The 25,650-nt window shown below is 39.3% G+C and overlaps 1 protein-coding gene across 3 annotated transcripts in view; it reads left to right on the top strand.

The window, feature by feature from the left end:
• LOC126262292 (glycerophosphocholine phosphodiesterase GPCPD1-like) overlaps nucleotides 1–25,650 on the top strand; it is a 271,804-nt gene that overhangs the window by 174,469 nt on the left and 71,685 nt on the right. For 2 of the 3 annotated variants that reach the window (XM_049958818.1, XM_049958816.1), the window contains one exon: nucleotides 21,988–22,267. In XM_049958818.1, the coding sequence (XP_049814775.1) occupies nucleotides 22,083–22,267 (185 nt within the window). In that variant the 5' untranslated portion in view covers nucleotides 21,988–22,082. Of the gene's footprint in view, nucleotides 1–21,693; nucleotides 21,800–21,987; nucleotides 22,268–25,650 lie in introns of those variants that run through there. The other variant, XM_049958817.1, reaches the window with a different exon arrangement.

Genomic DNA, 25,650 nt, shown 5'->3' with positions numbered 1-25,650 from the left:
ATACGACATATTTAAAATAATTATTGGCACTCATTGGCCAGTTACAAAGTATTCTCATATTTTTATAAAACCTTATTCAGTATTATTCAGAAGTTATCATTCAAAATGAGAGTCAATTATTGGCATAGCATTTATAGAGTATAACAAAATATTATTTACAGAAATTATGGGCATAGTATTTATGCATTATTACAAAGCATCATTCAGTATTACTCAGAACTGATCACTCCAGTGACATAGGACATATTGAAAATGTAACATACTGTACCTGTTATTCAAGGTCTGTGGTTAGAAAACATTATTCAGTATTACTCAGAATTCGTCATTCAAATGACATATTACTCAGAACTGATCATTCCAGTGACATAGGACATATTGAAAATGTAACATACTGTAACTATTATTCAAGGTCTGTGACTAGAAACCATTATTCAGTATTACGCAGAACTCTCTTTTTTTGTGCTAGCAATGCATTGCCTTGAGATCGATAATTAATTACTGGGGCATAACAATATTTGCTTTTGAGTTGTTGCTGCAAATGAAGATGTGTAACGTTATTCGTCATGAGTCAGCTGTAGCAAGGTTATGAAACAAGTAGAGTATATGTGATCACATTCATAAATGACACGGGTTTAATGACCAACTGCTTATAGCACATTAATTTCATGAATATGTATATATAATGAATATATATATGTAATAGAATTTTAATTTTTACAATACATAAATAAATTGTCTTAATTTCTATAATAATGAATTACATCTCCAGTAACTTGAACTTTAGCACATCTTCCTGCACCTTTAATCCACAAACACACACTCTCCTGTTCACTAATTTTACGATGATTCCTCGTTCTCAACGAAAACGCCTGGTTAGATGTAAAGTAGGAAATACCCAAGTCCCTATTATACACTTCTCCAACATGAAATGTGCGGAAGGCTATAACATCTCTTGCATTAAATGCTTCCAAACCAGTAACATTCTTAACTTGATTACCATCATAACGAACTACAGCAACAGTAATCCAACCATTACCAGCTTGATGTGAGTCTAATTGGGTAAGGGTAAAATTAATAATACAACCACAAAACACTGACGGACCTTGCAAAATAACCTGTGCTCCTTTGTTAGCAACTTTAACCTCCAGATCGTCTAATGCCTTATAAACAGTTAAACGAGAACGTCTATATCTATTATTCAAGGTCTGTGACTAGAAAACATTATTCAGTATTACGCAGAACTCTCTTTTTTTGTGCTAGCAATGCATTGCCTTGAGATCGATAATTAATTACTGGGGCATAACAATATTTGCTTTTGAGTTGTTGCTGCAAATGAAGATGTGTAACGTCATTCGTCATGAGTCAGCTGTAGCAAGGTTATGAAACAAGTAGAGTATATGTGATCACATTCATAAATGACACGGGTTTAATGACCAACTGCTTATAGCACATTAATTTCATGAATATGTATATATAATGAATATATATATGTAATAGAATTTTAATTTTTACAATACATAAATAAATTGTCTTAATTTCTATAATAATGAATTACATCTCCAGTAACTTGAACTTTAGCACATCTTCCTGCACCTTTAATCCACAAACACACACTCTCCTGTTCACTAATTTTACGATGATTCCTCGTTCTCAACGAAAACGCCTGGTTAGATGTAAAGTAGGAAATACCCAAGTCCCTATTATACACTTCTCCAACATGAAATGTGCGGAAGGCTATAACATCTCTTGCATTAAATGCTTCCAAACCAGTAACATTCTTAACTTGATTACCATCATAACGAACTACAGTAACAGTAATCCAACCATTACCAGCTTGATGTGAGTCTAATTGGGTAAGGGTAAAATTAATAATACAACCACAAAACACTGACGGACCTTGCAAAATAACCTGTGCTCCTTTGTTAGCAACTTTAACCTCCAGATCGTCTAATGCCTTATAAACAGTTAAACGAGAACGTCTATATCTATTATTCAAGGTCTGTGACTAGAAAACATTATTCAGTATTACGCAGAACTCTCTTTTTTTGTGCTAGCAATGCATTGCCTTGAGATCGATAATTAATTACTGGGGCATAACAATATTTGCTTTTGAGTTGTTGCTGCAAATGAAGATGTGTAACGTCATTCGTCATGAGTCAGCTGTAGCAAGGTTATGAAACAAGTAGAGTATATGTGATCACATTCATAAATGACACGGGTTTAATGACCAACTGCTTATAGCACATTAATTTCATGAATAATTTCTCCTGCAAAAAATACAAAATGGATTATTAAACTGAAAGAAGAAACGCATATTATGCTGAAAAGTAGTGAACTTCGAATTAACAGGTAGTGAAATGTGTATAAAATATATATGTTCTCTATCTGTCCTTTCCAAAACCTTCAGTCATCATACCATGCGACATAAGACATACTTGTCAAAACGGACTGCAACAAATACTTAAATAACTACATAGCATAAATATATAAACTTCAACATTATCCTCATCTGCAAAGAAAAACTTCATCACCTGCAAAGAAAAACTTCATTATCCATATCATCATAACTCCATTATTATCATCACCTGTAAAGAAAAACTTCATTATCCATAGTAGCATATTCTTCATCATTATTCATCACCATTCATTATCATCTGCAAAAAAGTCACTTCATTATTCCTTATACAACTATTCCTTATTTCTAGCATATTTCATCACTAAAACTAAGATGTGTAGTTCTGTCTGACGGCCTGCATCAATCGCCTCGTATTCTGAAAGAAAAAATTAGTTAAGACTGCTATTCTACGATGTGTATAGTATATTCTCGTTAATGCTTGTTAATTCTGATCCATTTACTCTTCGTGACGAGGTATTGCATCTTCTTTCATTCATTCCGAAGGTGAAATTCCCATTTCAGTTTGATTTATTTCTTTTACACGTTATTTCTTTCTGAAAATGATGAACAAAGATTAATGTCTTGCATTTAAATCATATACCCACTAAATAAAAACTGGTTTATAGTAACATAATTGAGCATACAGCATAGCATGACAGAAAACGTAATATGTCAAAAACATAGACAGTGTGCAGGTGCAAAAATGTACACAGAGTATCACTATGTAGCAGCAAAAAAAAAAAAAAAAAAAAAAAAGTGTAAAATAGTCACGATGTTGAGATATCATAAGGTAAAAATGTCAAAGTCAACTGGTGTTTGTTATATCTTAAATATTTGATAGTGCATACAAACAAAACAGGAAAACAATCATACATACATGAAAAATGGAAAATATGCATGGTCTGATGTGTAACGACTAGAAGAGCGACCCGCTAACCTTACCTCGCCGGGCACTTGCCAAGAAAAAATACGATAATCATCAGTAAGTAATCACATAAATATAATTGTATAAGTGGTCATAAAATGTGTAAGTTCATCTGGAAAAATATGCACGGTCTGATGTGTAACGACAAGAAAAGCGACCTGCTAACCTTACCTTGCTGGGCACTTGCCAAGAAAAAATACGATAATCATCAGTAAGTGTTCATGTGAATATAATTGCATAAGTGGTCATAAAAAAAATTAGGAAATGGCATTACAGTGTGATAAATCATAAAGTATGTTCATTCAATAAAAGGTTTGACGTTGGAGACGTGGTGGTTCCCTTTGGTTTTTCTGGTTCTCAAAGCTTCGACGTGTACTACATTGGGGTGAGGAATGCTGCGAATTCGATATGGACCTGCATATAGAAGCTCAAATTTACTACATCTAGCTTTTCCTCTATTACATAAATAATGTGTGCGTACTAATATCTTCCGTCCAATATGAAAGTCACGGCGTGTACAAACCGGTTTTTGCTGTCTTCTCCGGCGCTCTGCGGCACGTTTGATGTTGTTCAGCGCAATGTCAATTATTTCATGATGTCGTAGTCGACGAGATGTAGGAAAGGCTACTAATTCTTTAATTTTGTTAGGAGGTTCAACATTTTTCAGTATAACAGACGGAGATAGCATAGTAGATTCATTTGGTATGGAATTAATTACATCCTGGAATGAGAGTATGTGTGTGTCCAAATCAATATGTCTTTTATGGCAGTATGTTCTACACAGTTTACCAATTTCTTTCATTAATCGTTCACAAGGGTTCGAAGAAGCATGGTACCTGGATATATAGATCGGAGAAATGTTTCTAGCTCGTAACATACGTGTCCATATAGCAGATCGAAACTATGATCCATTGTCGGAAATTACTTTCAACACATGCCCTACATGAAACAGAAAATGTTTTACAAATGCTTTCGAAACAGTTTTAGCAGTAGCTTTGCGTAGCGGAGTGAAGGTAACAAAATTTGAAGTGAGTTCAACAGCGACAAAGATGTAGCAAAAACCTCTATTAGTTCTGGGAATCGGACCAAAAATGTCTACAGCGGCCATGTGCCTCAATTTAACAGGTAAAATGGGATGTAATGGAGGAATATGTGAAGTCGTATCTGACTTAGCTTTCTGGCAGATTTTACATGACGCTAAAACTCGTCGAACACGTTTCTCCATGTTGGTAAAATAACAGTTCTGTCTCAGTATAAGAAAACATTTTCTGGCTCCGTAATGTGCGTAACTTAAATGAGTATACCAGATTAATTTGTTAACAAGTTCGTCAGGAATGCATAATAACCAATTGTTGCTGTCAGAATGAGAGCGGCGAAACAGAATGTCATTGCGTACAGTGTAATGGTTTCTAATGGTAACATTATTCCTATCTTGCCAAAGGTGTTTAATTTCTTTCCACACGTTGTCTTTACTCTGCTCTTGTGCTATGTCTTGTAATGACGACGAAATGAAATTTTCAAATGCAACTTGTTGAATGTACATGACGCTGAAATTTGCTTTGCAGAAGTTGGTTGCGATGTCTTGCTGATTGTTGCTGAGAGAACGGGATAGTGAGTCTGCTACAATATTTTGTGTGCCGGGAATGTGAACAATTGTAAAATTAAATTCCTGCAAATAAAGTTTCCATCTACTTAATCTGTCGTGTGTTAATTTAGCCGAAAGTAAAAACTGTGTAGCTCTATGGTCTGTGTAAACGGTGGTATGTCTTCCATAAAGAAAATGCCGAAATCTCGTAAATGCCCATACAACACATAATGTTTCAAGTTCTGTAACAGAATAATTGCGTTCAGCAGGTGACACAATGCGACTCGCAAAGGCTATGTTTTTAATTACTGTAGAACCATCTTCTTCAATTTCCTGAAAAATGTGTACACCTAAAGCGGTGTTAGAACGGTCGGTGGCAATGGAAAAATTTCTAGTAAGATCTGGGTGCGATAAAAGTGGTGCATTCAACAAAGCTTCTTTCAGGTTCACAAATTCAGAATGTGCTTGCCTATCCCAGGACCAAATAGTGTTTTTACCTGTCAATTGACATAATCTAGGGGTGTCTAAAGCAGAGTAATGAATAAATTTACGAAAAAAGTTAATTAAACCCAAAAAGCTGCGTAGTTGTTTCTTCGTCGTAGGAACAGTAATGTCACGTAAAGCTTGAAGTTTTTCCGGGTCAGGCGTAATGCCCTCTGCTGAAATTACATGTCCAAGAAATTTTATAGAAGTTTTACCAAAGTGCTATTTACTGAGATTTACTGTGAGTCCTTGTGCACGAAAAGTTCGTAACAGTTGTTCAAGAATCAGGTTGTGTTCAGACCAGTTAGCTTCTGCAATAAGAATGTCGTCTACATACGTTGTGATTCTGTCTTTAAGTTCTGTCGGAAGTATTGTATTCAAACCGCGAATAAATGCTGCTGAAGAAATAGTTAATTTACAAAATTGATAACAGTCACCAAAACAGAGAAAAGCCGTGTACTTTCTGCAGTTCGGATGGAGTTGAATTTGCCAAAATCCCAATTTCAAATCTAATGTGGAATAAATAACAGTACCATGAAATTTCTGTAGAAGTTCTTCTAGTGTCTGTGGGCGATCTGTTTCATTAATAACAATGTCATTGATGTGACGCGAATCAAGTACGAGGCGAAGTTAACCATCCTTTTTCTTAACAATATGGAGCGGGTTTATGTACGGACTAACTGCCGGTTCAATAATACCTTGGTGAAGCATAGCTTGCAATTCTTTCATAACTTGTTCTCTGTGAATATACGGAATGGGATACTGTTTCGCTTTAAATGTGTCGTGCTGTTTAACTTGAAATTCAAACATAAAACCGGACATAGTGCCAGGAACGTTGTCAAAAACTGGAGCTTGCTGTAAAAGAATTTTGCGTAGTTGCGTGCGTTCGTCGTCTGTATTTGCACTGCTCTGTTTAACTTTATCAGAAATTATCTGTATAACGTCATAGTCGGCTTCGTCTGGAGTATTATTATTGTGTACATACGTATCTGTGAACAATGTGGAATGACAGTCTGTGTTACGTGATGCGGAAATGACCTGTGTACGATTAATTGTTTGTTCTTCTGCAGATAAAGAGTGCTGAAATTCTAGAGCCAGTTGTACATTTTCATCCTTTAACATTAAATAGGAATTTTGCAAGTCAATAACTGCGTCGTGTTGTACCAGAAAATTCGTACCTAAAATAACGTCTGTTGTCAATAAGGGAACAATCCAAAAATTTGAGTGAAATGTATGACCTGCAATACAAAATGATAAATGTGTCTGTAATTTAACATCTACTCCTTTACCAGATACTGCTCCTTTTCCTTTCGTTTTGCCTAATGGTAACGTAGGATAAGTATTCTCTTTGTTACATTCGTTGAAAATTTCGATGATCCAATTTTTATTTCGATGACAGGGTGTGAAATGGTTTTTTGAATAACTGGTCTTTCCTGCAAAAGAGTGTCTCGGATGTCGTCAAAAGTAATAACATTTTCTTGAACAAGATTCTGCGTGTCAAAAATATTGCTTGCGTTACTGGAAGATGCAATTTAACATCTACTCCTTTACCAGATACTGCTCCTTTTCCTTTCGTTTTGCCTAATGGTAACGTAGGATAAGTATTCTCTTTGTTACATTCGTTGAAAATTTCGATGATCCAATTTTTATTTCGATGACAGGGTGTGAAATGGTTTTTTGAATAACTGGTCTTTCCTGCAAAAGAGTATCTCGGATGTCGTCAAAAGTAATAACATTTTCTTGAACAAGATTCTGCGTGTCAAAAATATTGCTTGCGTTACTGGAAGATGCAACCTGTACTGTATCTAGTCAAATTCTATCTGACGTGCTAATATTTTCGGGAGGATGCTGTGGCATTTCTACTATTTGTACTGTTCTGTTATTTCTTCCTGACGTATTACGTTCGGGATGATATCCACTGTCTGGTTCATTCATGATCATATGTTGTTGCTGATGTTCTTGCTGCAGATAAGACCGACTGTTATTAAATGTACGCTGATAATTGTGTTCATTACTTTTACGTCTGTCATGATAGTCATTTCTATACGGTGCATTGCGATAGGAATTGAAATAGTGTGTTTTCTGTACGTACTGATTTCCTTGTTGCTGTGCATTACTATTTGTTGGGGCCGACGCTATACGCGTACGCGGCGAAACATTAAAGCTTGGTTGACCTTGTACATTACATTGTTGGTTAGGTATGCTAACCGGTTGGTTTTGTTGCTGTTGTTGGGAAAAACCTCTATTGTTACCAAAATGCGGTTCCTGTTGCTGATAATTTTGACGATACTGATAATTAAAATTTTGCCTGTTATTAAAGTTCTGGTGGTTGTCGTTCCTGAAGCGTCTATTACCTTTACTATTGAAATTGCGTGGCTGATTGTAATTGCTGTATGTTTGTTGACCTTGGTCATTATATGAAAAATTTTTGTTTATGAAGGAATAATCCGATCGCTGCACTTCCAAAAGCTGTAACAGATCTCTGAATGCCGAAATATTTTCTTTCTGCTGACCCGTTAAAAGTGACACTCTTAATGATCGTGGTAACTTAGAAATACATAATTGAATAAATGCAGATTCACTGTATGGTTCACTTAAGTACTGGTTTTGTTGGACCATGTGTTCAAAAAATTGCGTGACAGTGGAAAAATTTGAGTTCTCATAATTCGGTAAACTAATTAATTGATCCTTGATTCCGCGCTGTGTCGTCTTCGACCAATACGCTGACAGAAAAGCATTCTGAAATTCTTCTACCGAGTAGCATTGTCTCGCGATCGGTCTCATACGAGTTGCCGGTTCGCCTTCCAAAAAACTGCAAATAAATTCAAGTTTGTGCGTTACAGGCCAAGTCGGTGGAAGAGCAAAGCTAAATTATTGTATCCAATCCAAGGGGTGAATCTGTGTTCTGTCATTTTTAAATACTTTAAATTTTCCCACTGATAGAAAATGTTTGTAAGCAAAATTATCGTCTCTGTACGTCTGAACAGGTTCAGAATTGTATGAGAATCTATTTGTCTGTGATTGTTCGGAATCTAAGTCACGTACTCTCTGTAAATTACCCAAATTATACTGGCTGTGTGAGTGTGAGAAATGTTCGGAATGTGGGGAATGCTGTGACGTGTTAGTGACTGTCACTTCTTGCTGTAAAGTTGACAATTTTCTACGTAATGTATTATTGGACGAATCTATCTCACTGATCGTCTGCTGTAGATTTTGGAATTCAGGTGTTTGATTAAACGAAATCGGTGAAGTATCGTCTGATTTTCTGTCATTATTACTTTGATAACATCAATACGACTGGCCAATTCATCATATTTTTCAGTCAGTATTTTTACCTGATCATCGTTTTTAGTGTCACAAGCATTAATTTGTTTTTTTATTTTACGTGTGGTTTCGTTCAATTTTTTAACGTCTACTTTGATGGCATCGGGATCCTGTATTAATTCTAATTGTTCAAGTCTCTCGGTCATTGTCTGAAAGTCTACTGTGTGTGTATCTGTTTTTGATTTAAGATCGGAAATTTCATCACGCAATTCGGTGTTCAACTGTTTGATAGTATTAATTTCGTCTGATACCGTAGCAATATTGTTGTCTACGTATGTTATGCTTTCGTAAACAATTTACGTTTATCTTCCTGTCTCTGTGCGGTAACTTGTCGCTTTACTTTATTCTGTTCCTGTATGAATTTACGGTAACGCGTTTCACTGTTTTGTAGGTGGTGATTAAAACGTTCGTCAATTTGGCTGTTCTGTTGGTCGAATTTCGCGTCCACTTTTGCATCCAGTGTGCGCGAAAGTTCTGCTGACATTAATTTAAACTCGTCGCGTAACTGTGTTGCGTTTTCAGAGCATTGTTTACCGACTGCACTAATTTCGTTTCTAAGTAATTTACACTCCTGGAAATTGAAATAAGAACACCGTGAATTCATTGTCCCAGGAAGGGGAAACTTTATTGACACATTCCTGGGGTCAGATACATCACATGATCACACTGACAGAACCACAGGCACATAGACACAGGCAACAGAGCATGCACAATGTCGGCACTAGTACAGTGTATATCCACCTTTCGCAGCAATGCAGGCTGCTATTCTCCCATGGAGACGATCGTAGAGATGCTGGATGTAGTCCTGTGGAACGGCTTGCCATGCCATTTCCACCTGGCGCCTCAGTTGGACCAGCGTTCGTGCTGGACGTGCAGACCGCGTGAGACGACGCTTCATCCAGTCCCAAACATGCTCAATGGGGGACAGATCCGGAGATCTTGCTGGCCAGGGTAGTTGACTTACACCTTCTAGAGCACGTTGGGTGGCACGGGATACACGCGGACGTACATTGTCCTGTTGGAACAGCAAGTTCCCTTGCCGGTCTAGGAATGGTAGAATGATGGGTTCGATGACGGTTTGGATGTACCGTGCACTATTCAGTGTCCCCTCGACGATCACCAGTGGTGTACGGCCAGTGTAGGAGATCGCTCCCCACACCATGATGCCGGGTGTTGGCCCTGTGTGCCTCGGTCGTATGCAGTCCTGATTGTGGCGCTCACCTGCACGGCGCCAAACACGCATACGACCATCATTGGCACCAAGGCAGAAGCGACTCTCATCGCTGAAGACGACACGTCTCCATTCGTCCCTCCATTCACGCCTGTCGCGACACCACTGGAGGCGGGCTGCACGATGTTGGGGCGTGGGCGGAAGACGGCCTAACGGTGTGCGGGACCGTAGCCCAGCTTCATGGAGACGGTTGCGAATGGTCCTCGCCGATACCCCAGGAGCAACAGTGTCCCTAATTTGCTGGGAAGTGGCGGTGCGGTCCCCTACGGCACTGCGTAGGATCCTACGGTCTTGGCGTGCATCCGTGCGTCGCTGCGGTCCGGTCCCAGGTCGACGGGCACGTGCACCTTCCGCCGACCACTGGCGACAACATCGATGTACTGTGGAGACCTCACGCCCCACGTGTTGAGCAATTCGGCGGTACGTCGACCCGGCCTCCCGCATGCCCACTATACGCCCTCGCTCAAAGTCCGTCAACTGCACATACGGTTCACGTCCACGCTGTCGCGGCATGCTACCAGTGTTAAAGACTGCGATGGAGCTCCGTATGCCACGGCAAACTGGCTGACACTGACGGCGGCGGTGCACAAATGCTGCGCAGCTAGCGCCATTCGACGGCCAACACCGCGGTTCCTGGTGTGTCCGCTGTGCCGTGCGTGTGATCATTGCTTGTACAGCCCTCTCGCAGTGTCAGGAGCAAGTATGGTGGGTCTGACACACCGGTGTCAATGTGTTCTTTTTTCCATTTCCCGGAGTGTAGTTGTTTCTGCATGTCTATTATTTAATTCTTATGCCACAGATCTAATTTCTTCACTACTGTTTCTAGCACAAGCCTTAATTTCCTCACATAATTGTTCCTTAGTATCATGACACTGCGCGGCAACGGCTGTAATCTGTTCACTAAGCTGTCTGGAATTGTTGTCTAGTTTTTCATTAATATCATTAATTTGATGTTTGGATTTTCATTATTTTCATTAATTTGATGTTTGAGATTTTCATTAAGTTGTTTGAGATTGTTCTCTTGTCTTTCATTCTGTTGTTTGGAATTTTCGTCTTGTTTTTTATTATGTTCATTAATTTGTAGCAACAATGCCATAATTTGATCCAAGCTACTACTACCTACTCTATTCTCTGTGCTGTTTGATGGCGTACCTGCAATTGTCACGTTTTGTGTAACTATTTGGTCATTCTGTGATTCTCGAAAAGGTTTGCCAATCGGATGTGCACTGTTAGCCACTACACCAGAATTAAATAAATCTGTCGTATTTTGAGTACACTGTTCATTTTCGTTAGAAAAATTCATCTGTTCACTATGCAAATTTTGCAAACCGGATGTGTTAAGCTGGGCAGCGTTCATTGTAATGGAACGTGCCGCGTCATTAGTTGTCTTTAAATTAACAGAGGACACAACTGAGTTTGTTTGCTCATCATTAGCATTAAAATCATTAGGCCTACTAGTGATCAGTACACACTGATTGTCTGTAAATGGAGGATTGTCATCATTACACTGAGTGTCGCAAGTACTATCGGTCAAATTATTAGAGTCGGTTATTTCGCTCATTACACATCGCGATGTACTGTTAACAGTTTTTCGCGGCATTTTCACTAATCAAAATTAAGCACAAATGAAACAAGGACAATGCAAAATGCAAAAAACACAATTACAACAAAGAGCAACAAATTGCCGATGATCTGTGGAAGAAAGAGTGACAAATTAGCAAATGCGTTGCGCCAGATACAAACTACGTTTAAATAAATAAGAGCAGATATATGACTACTTCTCAGAAGATTCACAAAGAAATACGATCCTGGCCGGATGTCGCCAAGTGTATCCTCCCCACAGAAATATTTTATTAGGAACCATGAACCAAGTGTAACGTCAGCACAAAAATAATAATTAAATGAATTTTTTTAAAAATATTGTAAGCTCTGAACAAAATTGGCTCCCATTTATAATCTGTGTGCACAAATGCATTCACATTTAATGTTCCCACAAAATTCTTTTCTCATTTAATGTTAAGTTCGAAACAGAAAAATTCCTAAACACCAAAATAATAAAAAAATTAGTAACCTGGTAAATTTTATGAGGACAGCAGCGCTGCCCTTCGGCCCTGTATTCTGAATAAAAAAGCAAAAATTCTTACCTCAATAAAAACTGCAAATATATCTGCTCTTACATAATAATTTTCGACACAGCTTCGTGCAATGCTGGCGTATATTTTTTTCTGATTCTTGGAAGGAATGATCATGCATTGGAAATATTCTTTAAATTGAAATGAATGCTTTTCTTTAAAAAAGTTACTTTATATTATAAAAATTATTATTGGGGCATTTTTTTAAAGAAATTAATGACAGTTAATATACATTACTAGATATGCGCAAGGCTGCTTCTTTACCTTCTACAACAATACTCATCCTCCAGAGTCCTGACCAGAGTACACTGCCGACACGCGCACGCACGCGCCGACTACTGTCGACTCACGCAGACTACTGCTTACTAGCGCAGACAGAAGACTAAAGCCGACAGACTACTACTCGCGACAAGCAACAACTAACTACATTCTACTCTCTGGTCAGAGACTCTGTCATGCCTCGCCCATCGCCGGCAACGCATACGTCTTGCAAGTTTTAATCTGCCATGAAATTTCAAACTTGTCTGGGGTTGTCTTTAGTTTGCTAGTGGTACAGTTTGTCACTCGGATGTGACGTCACATTTGATAAACAGCACAGCTAAACCGAAGGTGTGTAAAGCCCTTTAGCAACCGCAGTTCCGTTACATAGCTACTACACAAGGACAGTGTTAAGTTGGTAATATCGTGAAGAGTGAGAGTTAGTGTCTTTCTGGCGTGCAACGGCTGTTAATGTAACAGATCTTGTAGACCTTGAGGATTAATTCACTAAATGTGAGCATGATCCCACAACTACCGTGATGGCAGCTAAATACGAAGTGCTCTCCTCGTATGTTATATATCTCCTCTTGACTGAATACTGCAGTAAATAAGAGGAATAAATAACATTCCACTGACCAAAATACATATAGTACATCTGCTTAGTTTCCTGACTGGTTCATCACCCAGCTCCTGGGTTAGGTAGTGTTTACTTTAACACCATCTAGATTTCATGACTGGTATTTACTTCTTCAGAGTGAAAAATGATATCAATGATAACGTTTTCTGATGACATTGCTACCCTGCGTGAAAGTGAAGAATAATTACAGCATCTGCTGAAAGGAATGAATAGTTTAATGAGTACGAAACATGGATTGAGAGTGAATAGAAGAAAGACCAAAGTAATGAGAAGTAGCAGAAATGAGAATAGCGAGAAACTTTGGGGGCCACAAAATAGATGAAACTAAGGAATTCTGCTACCTAGCCAGCAAAATAAACTATTACGGACGGAGCAAGAAGGACATAAAAAGCGGACAAGCAGACTATCACTGGCGAAAAAGAGATTCCTGGCCAGGAGAAGTATCAAAAATAAGTCTTAACTTGAGGAAGAAATTCCTGAGAATGTACGTTGAGAGCACAGCATTGTATGATAGTGAGACATGGACTCTGGGAACACCAGAACAGAAGAGAATCGAACCCTTTGAGATGTGGTGCTACAGAAGAATGTTGAAAATTAAGTGAACTGATAAGGTAAGGAGTGAGGAGGTTCTCCACAGAATCGTTGAGGAAGGGAACATATGGAAAACGCAGACAAGAAGAAGGGACAGGATGGTAGGACATTTGTTAAGGCATCAGGGGGTAACGTCCATTGTACTAGCGGGAGCTGTAGAGGGCAAAAACTGTAGAGGTAGACAGAGATTCGAATACATCAAGCAAATACAAATACACTACTGGTCATTAAAATTGCTACACCAAGAAGAAATGCAGATGATAAACGGGTATTCATTGGACAAATATACTAGAACTGACATGTGATTACATTTTCACGCAATTTTGGTGCATAGATCCTGAGAAATCAGTACCCAGAACAACCACCTCTGGCCGTAATAACGGCCTTGATATGCCTGGCCATTGAGTCAAACAGAGCTTGGATGGCTGCCCATGCAGCTTCAACAAGATACCAGTTCATCGAGAGTAGTGACTGGCGTATTGTGACGAGCCAGTTGCTCGGCCACCATTGACCAGACGTTTTCAATTGGTGAGAGATCTGGAGAATGTGCTGGCCAGGGCAGCAGTCGAACATTTTCTGTATCCAGAAAGGCCCGTACAGGACCTGCAACATGCGGTCGTGCATTATCCTGCTCAAATAGGGTTTCGCAGGAATCAAATGAAGTGTAGAGCCACGGGTAGTAACACATCTGAAATGTAACGTCCACTGTTCAAAGAGCCGTCAATGCGAACAAGAGGTGACCAAGACGTGTAAACAATGGTACCCCATACCACCATGCCGGGTGATACGCCAGAATGGCGATGACGAATACACGCTTCCAACGTGCGTTCACCGCTATGTCGGACCATCATGATGCTTTAAACAGAACCTGGATTCATCCGAAAAAATGACGTTTTGTCATTCGTGCACCCAGGTTCGTCGTTGAGTTCACCATCGCAGGCGCTCCTGTCTGTGATTCAGCGTCAAGGGTAGCCGCAGCCACGGTCTCCGAGCTGATAGTCCATGCTGCTGCAAACGTCGTCGAACTGTTGGTGCAGATGGTTGTTGTCTCTTGCAAACGTCCCCATCTGTTGACTCAGGGATCGAGACGTTGCTGCACGATCCGTTACAGCCATGCGGGTAAGATGCCTGTTATCTCGACTGCTAGTGATACGAGGCCTTTGGGATCCATTACGGCGTTCCGTATTACCCTCCTGAACCCACCGATTCCATATTCTGCTAAGTCATTGGATATCGACCAACGCGAGCAGCAATGTCGGATTCGATAAACCGCAATCGCAATAGGCTACAATCCGACCTTTATCAAAGTCGGAAACGTGATGGTACGCATTTCTCCTCCTTACACGAGGCATCACAACAACGTTTCACCAGGCAACGCCGGTCTATTGCTGTTTGTGTATGAGAAATCGGTTGGAAACTTTCCTCATGTCAGCACGTTGTAGGTGTCGCCACCGGCGGCAACCTTGTATGAATGCTCTGAAAAGCTAATCATTTGCGTATCACAGCATCTTCTTCCTGTCGGTTAAATTTCGCGTCTGTAGCACGTCATCTTCGCGGCGTAGCAATTTTAATGGCCTGTAGTGTAATTGAGGGTGTAAGCCCGTAGTGTACAATTGCCACTCTGAGATGAGAAGGTTGGTACAGGAAAGGAGATGGTGGCGGGCCGCATCAAAGCAGTCAGAAGATTGATGACTCAAAAAAAAAAAAAGAGCTTCTTTTAAACCTTTCGGGCTGACAGGCAGTGGTCGAAGTATATAATTATTCACTGACGGTCTCTTCCTCCCCAAGTATTTGCCGATTTCTCTGAAAAATTATTCCCGCAGATTTGGTTGAAATGGCAGTTTTTGTACTTGGACCGCGGCCTCTCGTCGCGGAAGTTTTAACTGAAATGTTTAAACTGTATATTAATTAGAAATTCTGCATGATGATTACAGATTATTGATCGTTTCACAATGGTGTATTTGCACCAGCATCGAACATAAATAGGTGACATTACCATCATCTGAAAGAAGGAAATGCAAATTTTCATTGTTAGCATTCGAATGAACATGGTGTAAAGAAGGAGACATGTACTTGTTTGCTGTTTGACAAGATAGTGGCACTACCGATCACTCTCAGGAGATGTTTGCTAGAGTACTGTCTTGACGTTAAGTCAACTGGCGCAGATAATTTCGCGACGGACGTGAGTAGCCCATACAGTCCGGAGAGTTTCATATTAAGGCAGCAAGTCAGAACGCAGGATCAGCCAACAGTTGCAGCTACCGAAGTCAACAGTGGGGAAGGTTCTACGGAAGCGACTGCAGTGCATCCCGCACACATCTGCTACTGATAACGACAACTGTAGCCCAAACCATACATATTATAAAAAGGAATGTATGTTTTTGTGTGTGTGTTTGTGCGTGTATGTGTGTGTGTATGAGAGAGAGAGAGAGAGAGGGGGGGGGGGGGAGAGAGAGAGAGAGAGAGAGTGCGTGTGTGAATCCTTACATATACAAAAAGGGATGTAGGAATGCGCGTGTGTGTGTTTCCCGTATCTGCTTCTAAACCACTGAACTGATTTCAACTAAACTTGGAACGTATATCCCTTACTGTCAGGCAAAAGTCGCTGTGGAGGTAAGAACTACCTACCAGTCATAGTTCAGGAGATGCAACGTCATAAACAATGAGATGAGTGGAAAACTGCTCAATCATTAGTGCTCAGTCATTACCGCTCAAATTATTACTTCTGAGCTACTAACTCTATTCGCAATGAACTTCGCAGACAGTATTCATATACTACAACCTACAAAATATATCACGGAACCGAAATAGTTCAGAAGATATGACGTCATAAACACTGAAATGCTTGAAAAACTGCCGCATAATGCGTGACGTTTAAATTTATTACTTCTCTATTACAAAATGTATTCGCAGCATTTTTCCTAGACAGTATCCACATTTACCGTTGAATGTTTCTACCAAAGTATATCACGGTAGGACACACAGCTCAAGAGCTATGACGTCATAAATACGCGTGAAAAATACCGCATCATGCATGAAGTTTTAATACATTTTTTCTTCACTACTGAGACGCTGCTACAGTCTAATCAGCTTAAGGACATACCGAACACCTGGCAGCGCTTTTGACAACTCTCAAATGTGAAGTGCAGATTGCTGTAGAGTTATGAAGAGACGTTGCCATAGAGACGTTTCCAAAATCGCACTGTAGACACGCAACGTACAGAAACTGTCCTGTGTCATCTCACACCGAGTCGACTACAGGAGTACATACAAGGTTTCGTTTCTAATTTAAAAACAAAATGGCAAAAAGGGCAATGCCGAATTTGTCAACTAGTTGTATAAAAGAGAGAGACGTTATGTAAAAATTGCGTGGCCATTGTCGAGCAGGATGAGGGTTTGCTGAAGTATATGATTGTGAGTCACGAGCCCGAATTATATTTACATAAAAAAGTCAGTGTGCACATTTGAGGATACGAGATTGATAACTGACAACCTAAATACAACCTGTTTTGTACATTTTCGAAACGACCTGAGTTTGGCCTATTTGTCTTCGCCGAGACTACCCAGCAGATCCCATATAATTACTATTAATTTGAACTTGCCAGACGACTAACATTCTTGGCTATTGAACGTAAAATCCTTCTTACTCCATAATTTACGTGATAAAAGAGACGTACACAATAATTAACTTTCGAAAGCAAATTGCGCGATACATTAGGAAGAACGCTAATTATGTTACTCCCGGCTCGTTTTGTATAATGGTGGCATGTTGTAGTGACGGGAAAAGGGCTTGACTGTCTACATCTACACTATCTGATCCCTCCAACCCTGTTCCATCCGTGAAAAGTGCATGGAAAGAATGGTTGTCGGTAAGACTCTGTACTGGCACTAATTTCTCGAATTTTCTCCTCTTGGTCAATACGCGAGATGTATGGGGGGGGGATAAGTAATATGTTGTCTAATTCCTCCAGAAAAGTGGTGTCCCGAAATTTCAATAGTAAATCTCTCCGTGATGCACAACGTCTCTCTTGTAACGTCCGCCGGTATAGTTTATTTAGCATCTCCGTAACGCTCTCTCGCCAGCTAAACTATACCGTGACGAAACGCGCCGCTCTTCGTTGGATCTTCTTCTATCTCCTCCATCAGTCATACCTGATAGGGGTCCCAGATAGATGAACAATACTCAAGAATGGGACAGAAAAGCGCTTTATAAGCCACTTCTTTCGTGGATGAGTTACACTTTCTTAAGATTCTTCCGATGAATCTGACTCTGGTGTCTGCTTTTCCCACTATCTGTTTTATATGGTCATTCCACTTCAGGTGGCTCTGGATAATTACGACTAGATATTTTACGGCAGACGCTGTCTCCAGCTGTTTGTCATCAATAGTGTAGCTGTACAGTAGGGGATATCTTATCCTATGTATGCGCAATTTGTTAAATTTATTTACGTTCAGGATCAACTGCCAGAGTCTGCAGCATTCATCGATGTTTGTTTGACGATTTTTCTCATGTTTCGCCAACTAGAATGGTTGGTATTGTCAAAGCTTCAAACTTCGGGGAATTTAGTTGTAGATGTGAATGTACGAGTAACATTCAACAATTAAAGAATTACTTTTTTCTGAAATCAAGTAAGTTTCATCCAGGATTCTACTACATCATATTACTTCCCACTCTTTTGGCTGCAAAACCCTATGTTTTTAACGTATACTCCTTTCAATGAAAGGGCCTTACACAGCCTTACTGGGAAGTCCTGTATGCTTGCATGGTACCTACCACTCTACTGGTCGACGTCAAAGCCAAAGTCAGTTGTGGAGCAACCTGCACGTAACCCCACTCTCCATTGTTGCCAAATTTATTCAAGATGGCGTCCAAGATAGTGGCGATGGATATGGCAACTTAGCCATGATGACATGGCAGAAAGTTCAAATTTTGGTGGGAAGATAGGTCAATTAGGCTACCACCACTAACCTAACACCCTCTCCCCTCCCCCTCACCGCTCTCCCAGATAATGGTGAGATGATCAAATTCCAGGAGGACAATGCACACACCACAGCTACCTCCACTAACCTAAGAAAATGGCGGGAAAATAGATCACTTGGACTACCTACACTAACCTAAGTCATCCGACTGCCACCTCTTCCTAGAAATTGGTGGAGAAAGCCTGTGCTGGGCTGCTGGATAGGATGGATATAAGTTTCTATTTTGCAGGCATTTTTTATTTAAACAAATTGATACAGTAGCTCCGTCCAGTGTGTCCACCATGATGTCCGGAGTCCAACTGACCTAGTACACAGTAATGCCACCAGAGTGCACTTTCATCCCATGACAGTCTGGGGGAAAAATGGCGGAAAAATGATTCAGCCTCTGCTGCGCTGCTGGAGGGAGGAAGGAGTGTACTTTATTTATTTTGGAACAATTTATTTAGAGACGGATTTCACATAGTTTATTTATTACACTGAACAAAACACACTCTCTGAAGAGCTTGGTGTTGCAGTAAATAGTCTGCAATCTTGCAAACTACTCGTAAATCACCGAAATAATGCAGTACACTGATGTACAGACAGGCAAACAACTCGTAAATTGTCAAAGTAATGCATGTATAATGCTCTGCAAACACGCTTGCTAATTGTAAACTGTCGAAATAATGCATTGCACAGCCTATAGAACTGCAAACTACTCGTAAATCACCGAAATAATGCAGTTCACTGATGCACAGACACGCTCACTAATTATAAACTATCGAAATAATGCATACAGTTTATTTAGTGGCGGATTTCACGTAGTTTATTTACTACACTGATGCTAAACACTCACCCTGGCATGCTTGAGGTCGCAGTAAATAGTCTACATACCTGCAAACTACTCGTAAATCTCGAAATAATGCAGTACACTGATGTGCAGAGACGCAAATAACACATAAATTGTCAAAATAATGCATGTAAAAGGCTCTGCAAACACTCTTGCTAATCGTCAACTGTCGAACTCATGCTTGGCACAGCCTGCACACCTGTTCACAAAAGAATGCAACAGACATGAAAACAATTCATAAATGTCAAAAGATAAATCATGTGTAATGCTATGCAAACACTCTCATGGCGCTTAAACAGGTGAGAGTAACACGGTATACAAACACTCATTGCACGTAAAAACCGCTTTTCAACTATCGTCAATCGGGATATATCAGCAAACTGCCCCCCTACAGAGCCATACAAAATCGCCCATTTTGCATCATGCATATAGCTATTGGCTGCCAGACACTCGTACACATACCGCGAAGACAGACAGCATAAGCACATGCACCGTAAGTATACTCCTCACTGCACTTGATGCCGGCCGAAGTAGCCGTGCGGTTAAAGGCGCTGCAGTCTGGAACCGCAAGACCGCTACGGTCGCAGGTTCGAATCCTGCCTCGGGCATGGATGTTTGTGATGTCCTTAGGTTAGTTAGGTTTAACTCGTTCTAAGTTCTAGGGGACTAATGACCTCAGCAGTTGAGTCCCATAGTGCTCAGAGCCATTTGAACCATTTGAACTGCACTTGATATTTCCCTCGAAGTCAGGTGGTCATCCACTCCCGACACATGACCACAGCGCCCTCAGCAGACGGAAGTCACCCTCAGAATTGTACAAAGTTGTGGTCAGCTAATACCGGTGTCCATGATGTAACAGATTTCAAATCATCCCTATAATTTACAAAGTCACCTAAGGTGTTTCTCATGTCTAGAGAACCAGCAAACGTGTCTTCCACCTGTCTTTCTCCTGTTAGATGCACACACCACAATCGATGTTCCCTCAACTAAATAAAGGCAAGAAATTTAAAGAAGCAGACAACAGGACAATTTACATGGAAGGGAACAATGGTCCAGTGTAAACATGCGTCCATATTGAATCTTCTCAAATTTCCACGCGATCACGAAAGCTATCCGACACATACTAACTTACTAAGTATTAGTTCGCTATTCGGCCGTCTAGAGGACGACACGGTTGTCAGCCACATTACTGCACCCCAACAGGCCTCTCCATTCGGAAAGTTCCTACCATTAGCCGGAAACGCGAATCATTCCCGCCACAGGTCACCGGCGCTGCACACAAATAAGGCATAGGCAGAATCATCATCCTAGGAAGCTAGCCACATATATTTTTTATCACTGTACTTACAAACAAATATTACGATCGCGGTCTCAATTTGACGACATTCGACAATGAGCGAAGTATCGGAAATACACCCTGCTGACGGCTGTGACTCTCGAGATGGAAATATCTGTACCATTCTTATGACTTGACAGTTCAGGCTGCAGTTCTGAATTGTGTGAACAGCGTTAGATCAGAAGACCGACACAGTGCCGTTAGTTCACTTAGTTCAGCTCAGGCTCCAGTTTGAACTGTGTCAGACTGGTAGACCAAAATCGCTCCAGTAGTTCACTTAGTTTAGTTCAGGCTCCAATTCCGACCTTCTCCTCTTTTGAGCCCTGTTTACACTTACTACATAGTTTTATTGTTTTTGCACACTTTATTCACTGTACCCTTATCTAAATATTTCTTTCCCATCATAAGAATTCATTTTTGTTAACAGTTAAATGAGTTTTTCCTTTTGCCTGACCCTGTCAGAAAAGAAACGCCAGATAAACACTCTTGGTGACAATGCGAATATTTTCATTTTTAGTGTTTCCCATTACCCAACTTCCCAAGTAAAGGCTTGGGTTATAATTGAATGCATTCAGCCCTTCCTAATTAAAAGATTGCATGTGCAAAAAAACACTTATTAGAAATACACACACTGGATCTGTTCCTAAAGTTCATTCAGTTTTTGTAGGCGATAAATTTAACTGCAAATTTATTAGTTTAAGAGTTTTTCTCAGGACTCTTATTTATTCGTACTTAAACAGTAAAAATGAACTATGTAGTTTCTTTTTAACTAGTTCGTCGAAGTAGTTCAGTAAGAAGAATTTGTGGATTTGGCAACTTTAGAGTGTAATTTGTGAGCATTTTGTACTGCTGCTTAAGAGTAAAATGAACAATTTTCACTTTAGCAGCAAGAGTCACAGCGAATAATCAACTGATATCCATTATACCAACTTGAATCATTCATTTTTCAGATGTTGGTAGCTCCCATTTTATCACAAATCTCTGACACGCATCGCTCTCGTAGCGAAGTTGGAGTACAGTTGAGTGCGATACGTGTTAGAGTGTGGATCTAGCCAAGTATTTTGGAAATATGTTGCTAATCGCGATTCGTAAAGTTAGTTCCGATAATTTTCTAGACACATCTGTTTGTTTGTAAATAATATTAGGTTTTAATATTAATTATGTGTCATATGGTTTAAGTATTTCGTTAGGGAATGTTTTTGTGGGAACTTGTTGAAAGATTTCTTCCATTGTTCAAATCATGCTTCAGAGACTGATGTATATGTCAATGTTTTGCCGCAGGTCAAAAAACGCGGATTGAAGAATGGCTAAATGAAGCTAAATTTATGTCTCATCACAGTTTAAATAGTTACCAAAAGAATTTAAATTGAAACAAAATGACAAAACAAGAGGCTGATCTTACGACAAATATGACAGAGCTTGCGCGACAGTGGAATTTTCGCGTCAAGGCAGATACATTGCCCGGAGAATCAGTTTGTGTGGTTGGAAATTGTGAACAATTGGGCAATTGGAAGAGCAGCCAAGCTGTCCAGCTTACTAAAGTATTAGATTCGGGGGATGGGTAAGTATTAGTGTATTTTACTAAGTTCTGTTTACTGTGTTATTTTGTCTGAGTCTGCACCAAATTAAGAAAGTTTTTCATCAAACCCCTTTCTCTTTTTTGGTAAAGAATAAATTAGTAGTGATGCTAGTTTCTTGCTGATTATCACATACTGTGTTGATGATAGCTTGGAATCCTCACTGTGCCATACCAGTAATTGTATTTTTTTCACTTGTGTGTTTTGCCAACAAGGATCGTACGCAAAAAGTAAAAATGGTCTTCAGAAAAAACATACAAAATCGTAGCTTGCTACAGGAGGGAGTTTAAGCATACAGGTGTACGGTATACTTTCATTTCATGTCCCGTCAGTCATAGGGGATTTGACTAAATATAAAAAGCAACTAAATCTGCGGATAGCTTTTTCTACTCTGCAAAGGATTTCTTTTTTATTGTATAATCGTTTGTGAACTCAAACTGATGTTTACTGTGTAGATTTTTTGGCCCTTTGTTGTTGGTTAATGACTACATGTAGCCTAGTCCAAAAGTGGTTGTGGATACACAAAGTCTATGCAACTGGTACTGTTTCAAGTTTATGTGCAATTGTGGTATGCCTCTATGACAATCAGGGCAGGTTAATAAATAAATATTGATTGTCCTACAGTGAAGACATGAAGTGTAAAGTTAGAGCCTGGATACCTCATCTAAATCCTGAAGACTTAGACCTATTGGTGTTTGGTCTCTTTGTGTTCAGCCTTAATGATCCAGTAATGTGGTATAAAATGACTGATGAATGCTGCCGTACCTTTTTTGTGCCATATTTGTTTTGTTTGTTCTAACAAGAGTGGTGCAGTTTCTGGAATATCTGAGGCACTATGTCACTAGTCATTTTCATTTAGTACTCGGACCTCTTGTTTTGAATCGGTAAGAGTCTGAAGACATAAGATCGCTAACGTTTCCCATTCAGCCATGGCAAACTTTGCCGATTAAACAGTTTCTGTGGAAGCACTTCAGTAGATGTTGAACTGCACAGCATTGGCAATGAAAAGTTTGTTTCCTCTGCAACACTGCTCTCTCATTGTGGTAGATTGTGTTCAAAGCAGAAGTTTGCCCCCCCCCCCCTCTAGAATATCCAAACAATTGTAAGTTTATTATTTATTTCAGTAATAGAGAAAGGCGATGTCCGTTATGGTGAATGACTGCAAAAATAGCAAATTTTAATTTGAATTTCTCATTCATAAATACCAACCCATTCAATTTAATCCATTGTGTTGTCACATTTCTAGAATTCATTTTCTCATGTTTTAACCATTCTCAGGGCCTTATCCTTCATTTTTGTACCATATTTCTTTCACATTGATTTGGGCATAGGAGTTCCACAGGTATCTGTCGAGCAGGTGTGTGGCAATGGTAAGCTTTTAAGGGCCTTTGTGTATTGGAAAACAGCATTTGTCTCCTAAGGTAAAATATTTAGGCATTTTATTGCCTTTGTACGTCAAACTGCCTTTGGAATCCCATTAAAAAAAAAAGTTTCTTGTTTTTGGGGAGTTTCTGATCCTGAACACAACTGTATTTGCTTTCTCCCATAGAAATGTATAGGCGTAGTCCATATCAATTCAGGCAGGCTAGGAAAAAAATCTTACCTTCATAGTCTCAGATGTTATTGAATTTCACATATGTTAAAATGAAGAACTAAGTGAGGAACACAATTTTTTTTTTTGTTTTCTCCAAAAAAATTTCTGCTCTGAGATACAGCCCTCCAAAGATGACACTGCGAACCATTTTGAAGATGCAAATTTTGGTAAAAATTTTAAAATGCTGTATCTCCGGAACAGTTCTATATATTAAGTTGGTTTTTTTTATTTGAAAGATAATTGCTTTATGATTACGAATAAATCTTCCATTTCCACTTATGTCAAAGTTTTTTTACTATAGTGTTCTGAACTAATATATATATATATATATATATATATATATATTTTAATGCCAATCGATAAAATTTTGATTTCTTTTCTGTTTATTAATACCACGGCATATGGTTCTACATTCCCTGAAAAGAAGAGCTTCCACTTTTAGGTTGAACAGGTTTTATAAACAACTGAAATTTTTGCCATAAATAAAACCTGTTTTATTACCACATTATCACATAACTGGCTCATGAAAACCAAAACATAGCCTTATTTAACATAATTTTAGTTTTGAAAGATGTGACTCATTTTTCAAGCATTTTGAATGGTTCCAAAATGTATGTGAAAGGTCCAAAGACTTCGGGTTTTCAATTTATACAACTTCTGTGCACTCTGTTTTGTACTGAAATTAGCCAGTCAATGAACTAAACATGTGTTCCACTGCTTCAATATCTTCCTTCGATATAGAGTGATACCTTCCTGTTGAACCAATAGGAACTGGAGCACTTACAGTCTTCAAAACATTGTGAACAGGAAGTGAGTGCTGATGGTGTTGATGCTGTCCTTCAGATGGAAACCTATATGCAGCTACTAGGTGGTAGCATAAAGTTCGTTGCAATTTTGTTTAACTCATAACGAGTGTCTATAATCTCTGCAGTCCACCAGTCATAGTCATACACACAAGCCACAAACATCCCCCTTCTACGTCTTCCAGAGCAAGGGTCTGTAAAGACAGTCCTCTGTTTCCAGGGTAGTCACCACATTCTTGAAACAAACAAATCTCTCGCTTTACGTCACAGATTATTAATGACTTCACACGCCCAACCAAGGTGTCACATGTCCAGTAAGTTCTTCAAAGTTATCACACTAAGTTCAAACACATAAAGAGACATCTCTAGATGGGCATGGAACTACCAACTTTAGTTGTACTGCATAAAATTTTTAATCTTCCAATATGTGAAGTTGTATAGTTGCTCTTATGAATTGCAAAAGTTTCTTTAATACTGCAAGTCATGTACCTCTTCACTTTCACAACTTTTTGACCTTCAGCTGTTACAGTTATAGTGTCTTTTTTGTTGGCACTTTGGCAAGAACAGTCCCATTTGTCTTCCAGACAAAATGACTCAACTATGTGAACTTAAGCTACTTGACTGGCACTTCTGGAGGGGGGGGGAAAAAAAAAAAAAAAAAAAAACCTGTAACTTATATATGGTCACAGGTTCGAATCCTGCCTCGGGCATGGATGTGTGATGTCCTTAGGTTAGTTAGGTTTAAGTAGTTCTAAGTTCTAGGGGACTGATGACCTCAGATGTTAAGCCATTTGAACCATCTGTAAATTATAAAAATATTCAAAAGGTGACAGTAAAAGAACTTCGACAGGCCTGTCCAAATGGAGGATACCATTGTAATCATAAACCAATTATCTTTCAAATAAAAAAACTCTAAATATCTGGAACTGTTACAGAGATACAGCATTTTAAAAATTTTTCTGTAATCTGC

Source organism: Schistocerca nitens, chromosome 6 (genome assembly GCF_023898315.1).
Source record: "Schistocerca nitens isolate TAMUIC-IGC-003100 chromosome 6, iqSchNite1.1, whole genome shotgun sequence".
NCBI classification, from domain to species: Eukaryota; Metazoa; Arthropoda; class Insecta; order Orthoptera; family Acrididae; genus Schistocerca; species Schistocerca nitens.
The sequence above is the reverse complement of the archived record's forward strand: the minus strand, read 5'-3'. Positions and strand labels throughout refer to the sequence as shown.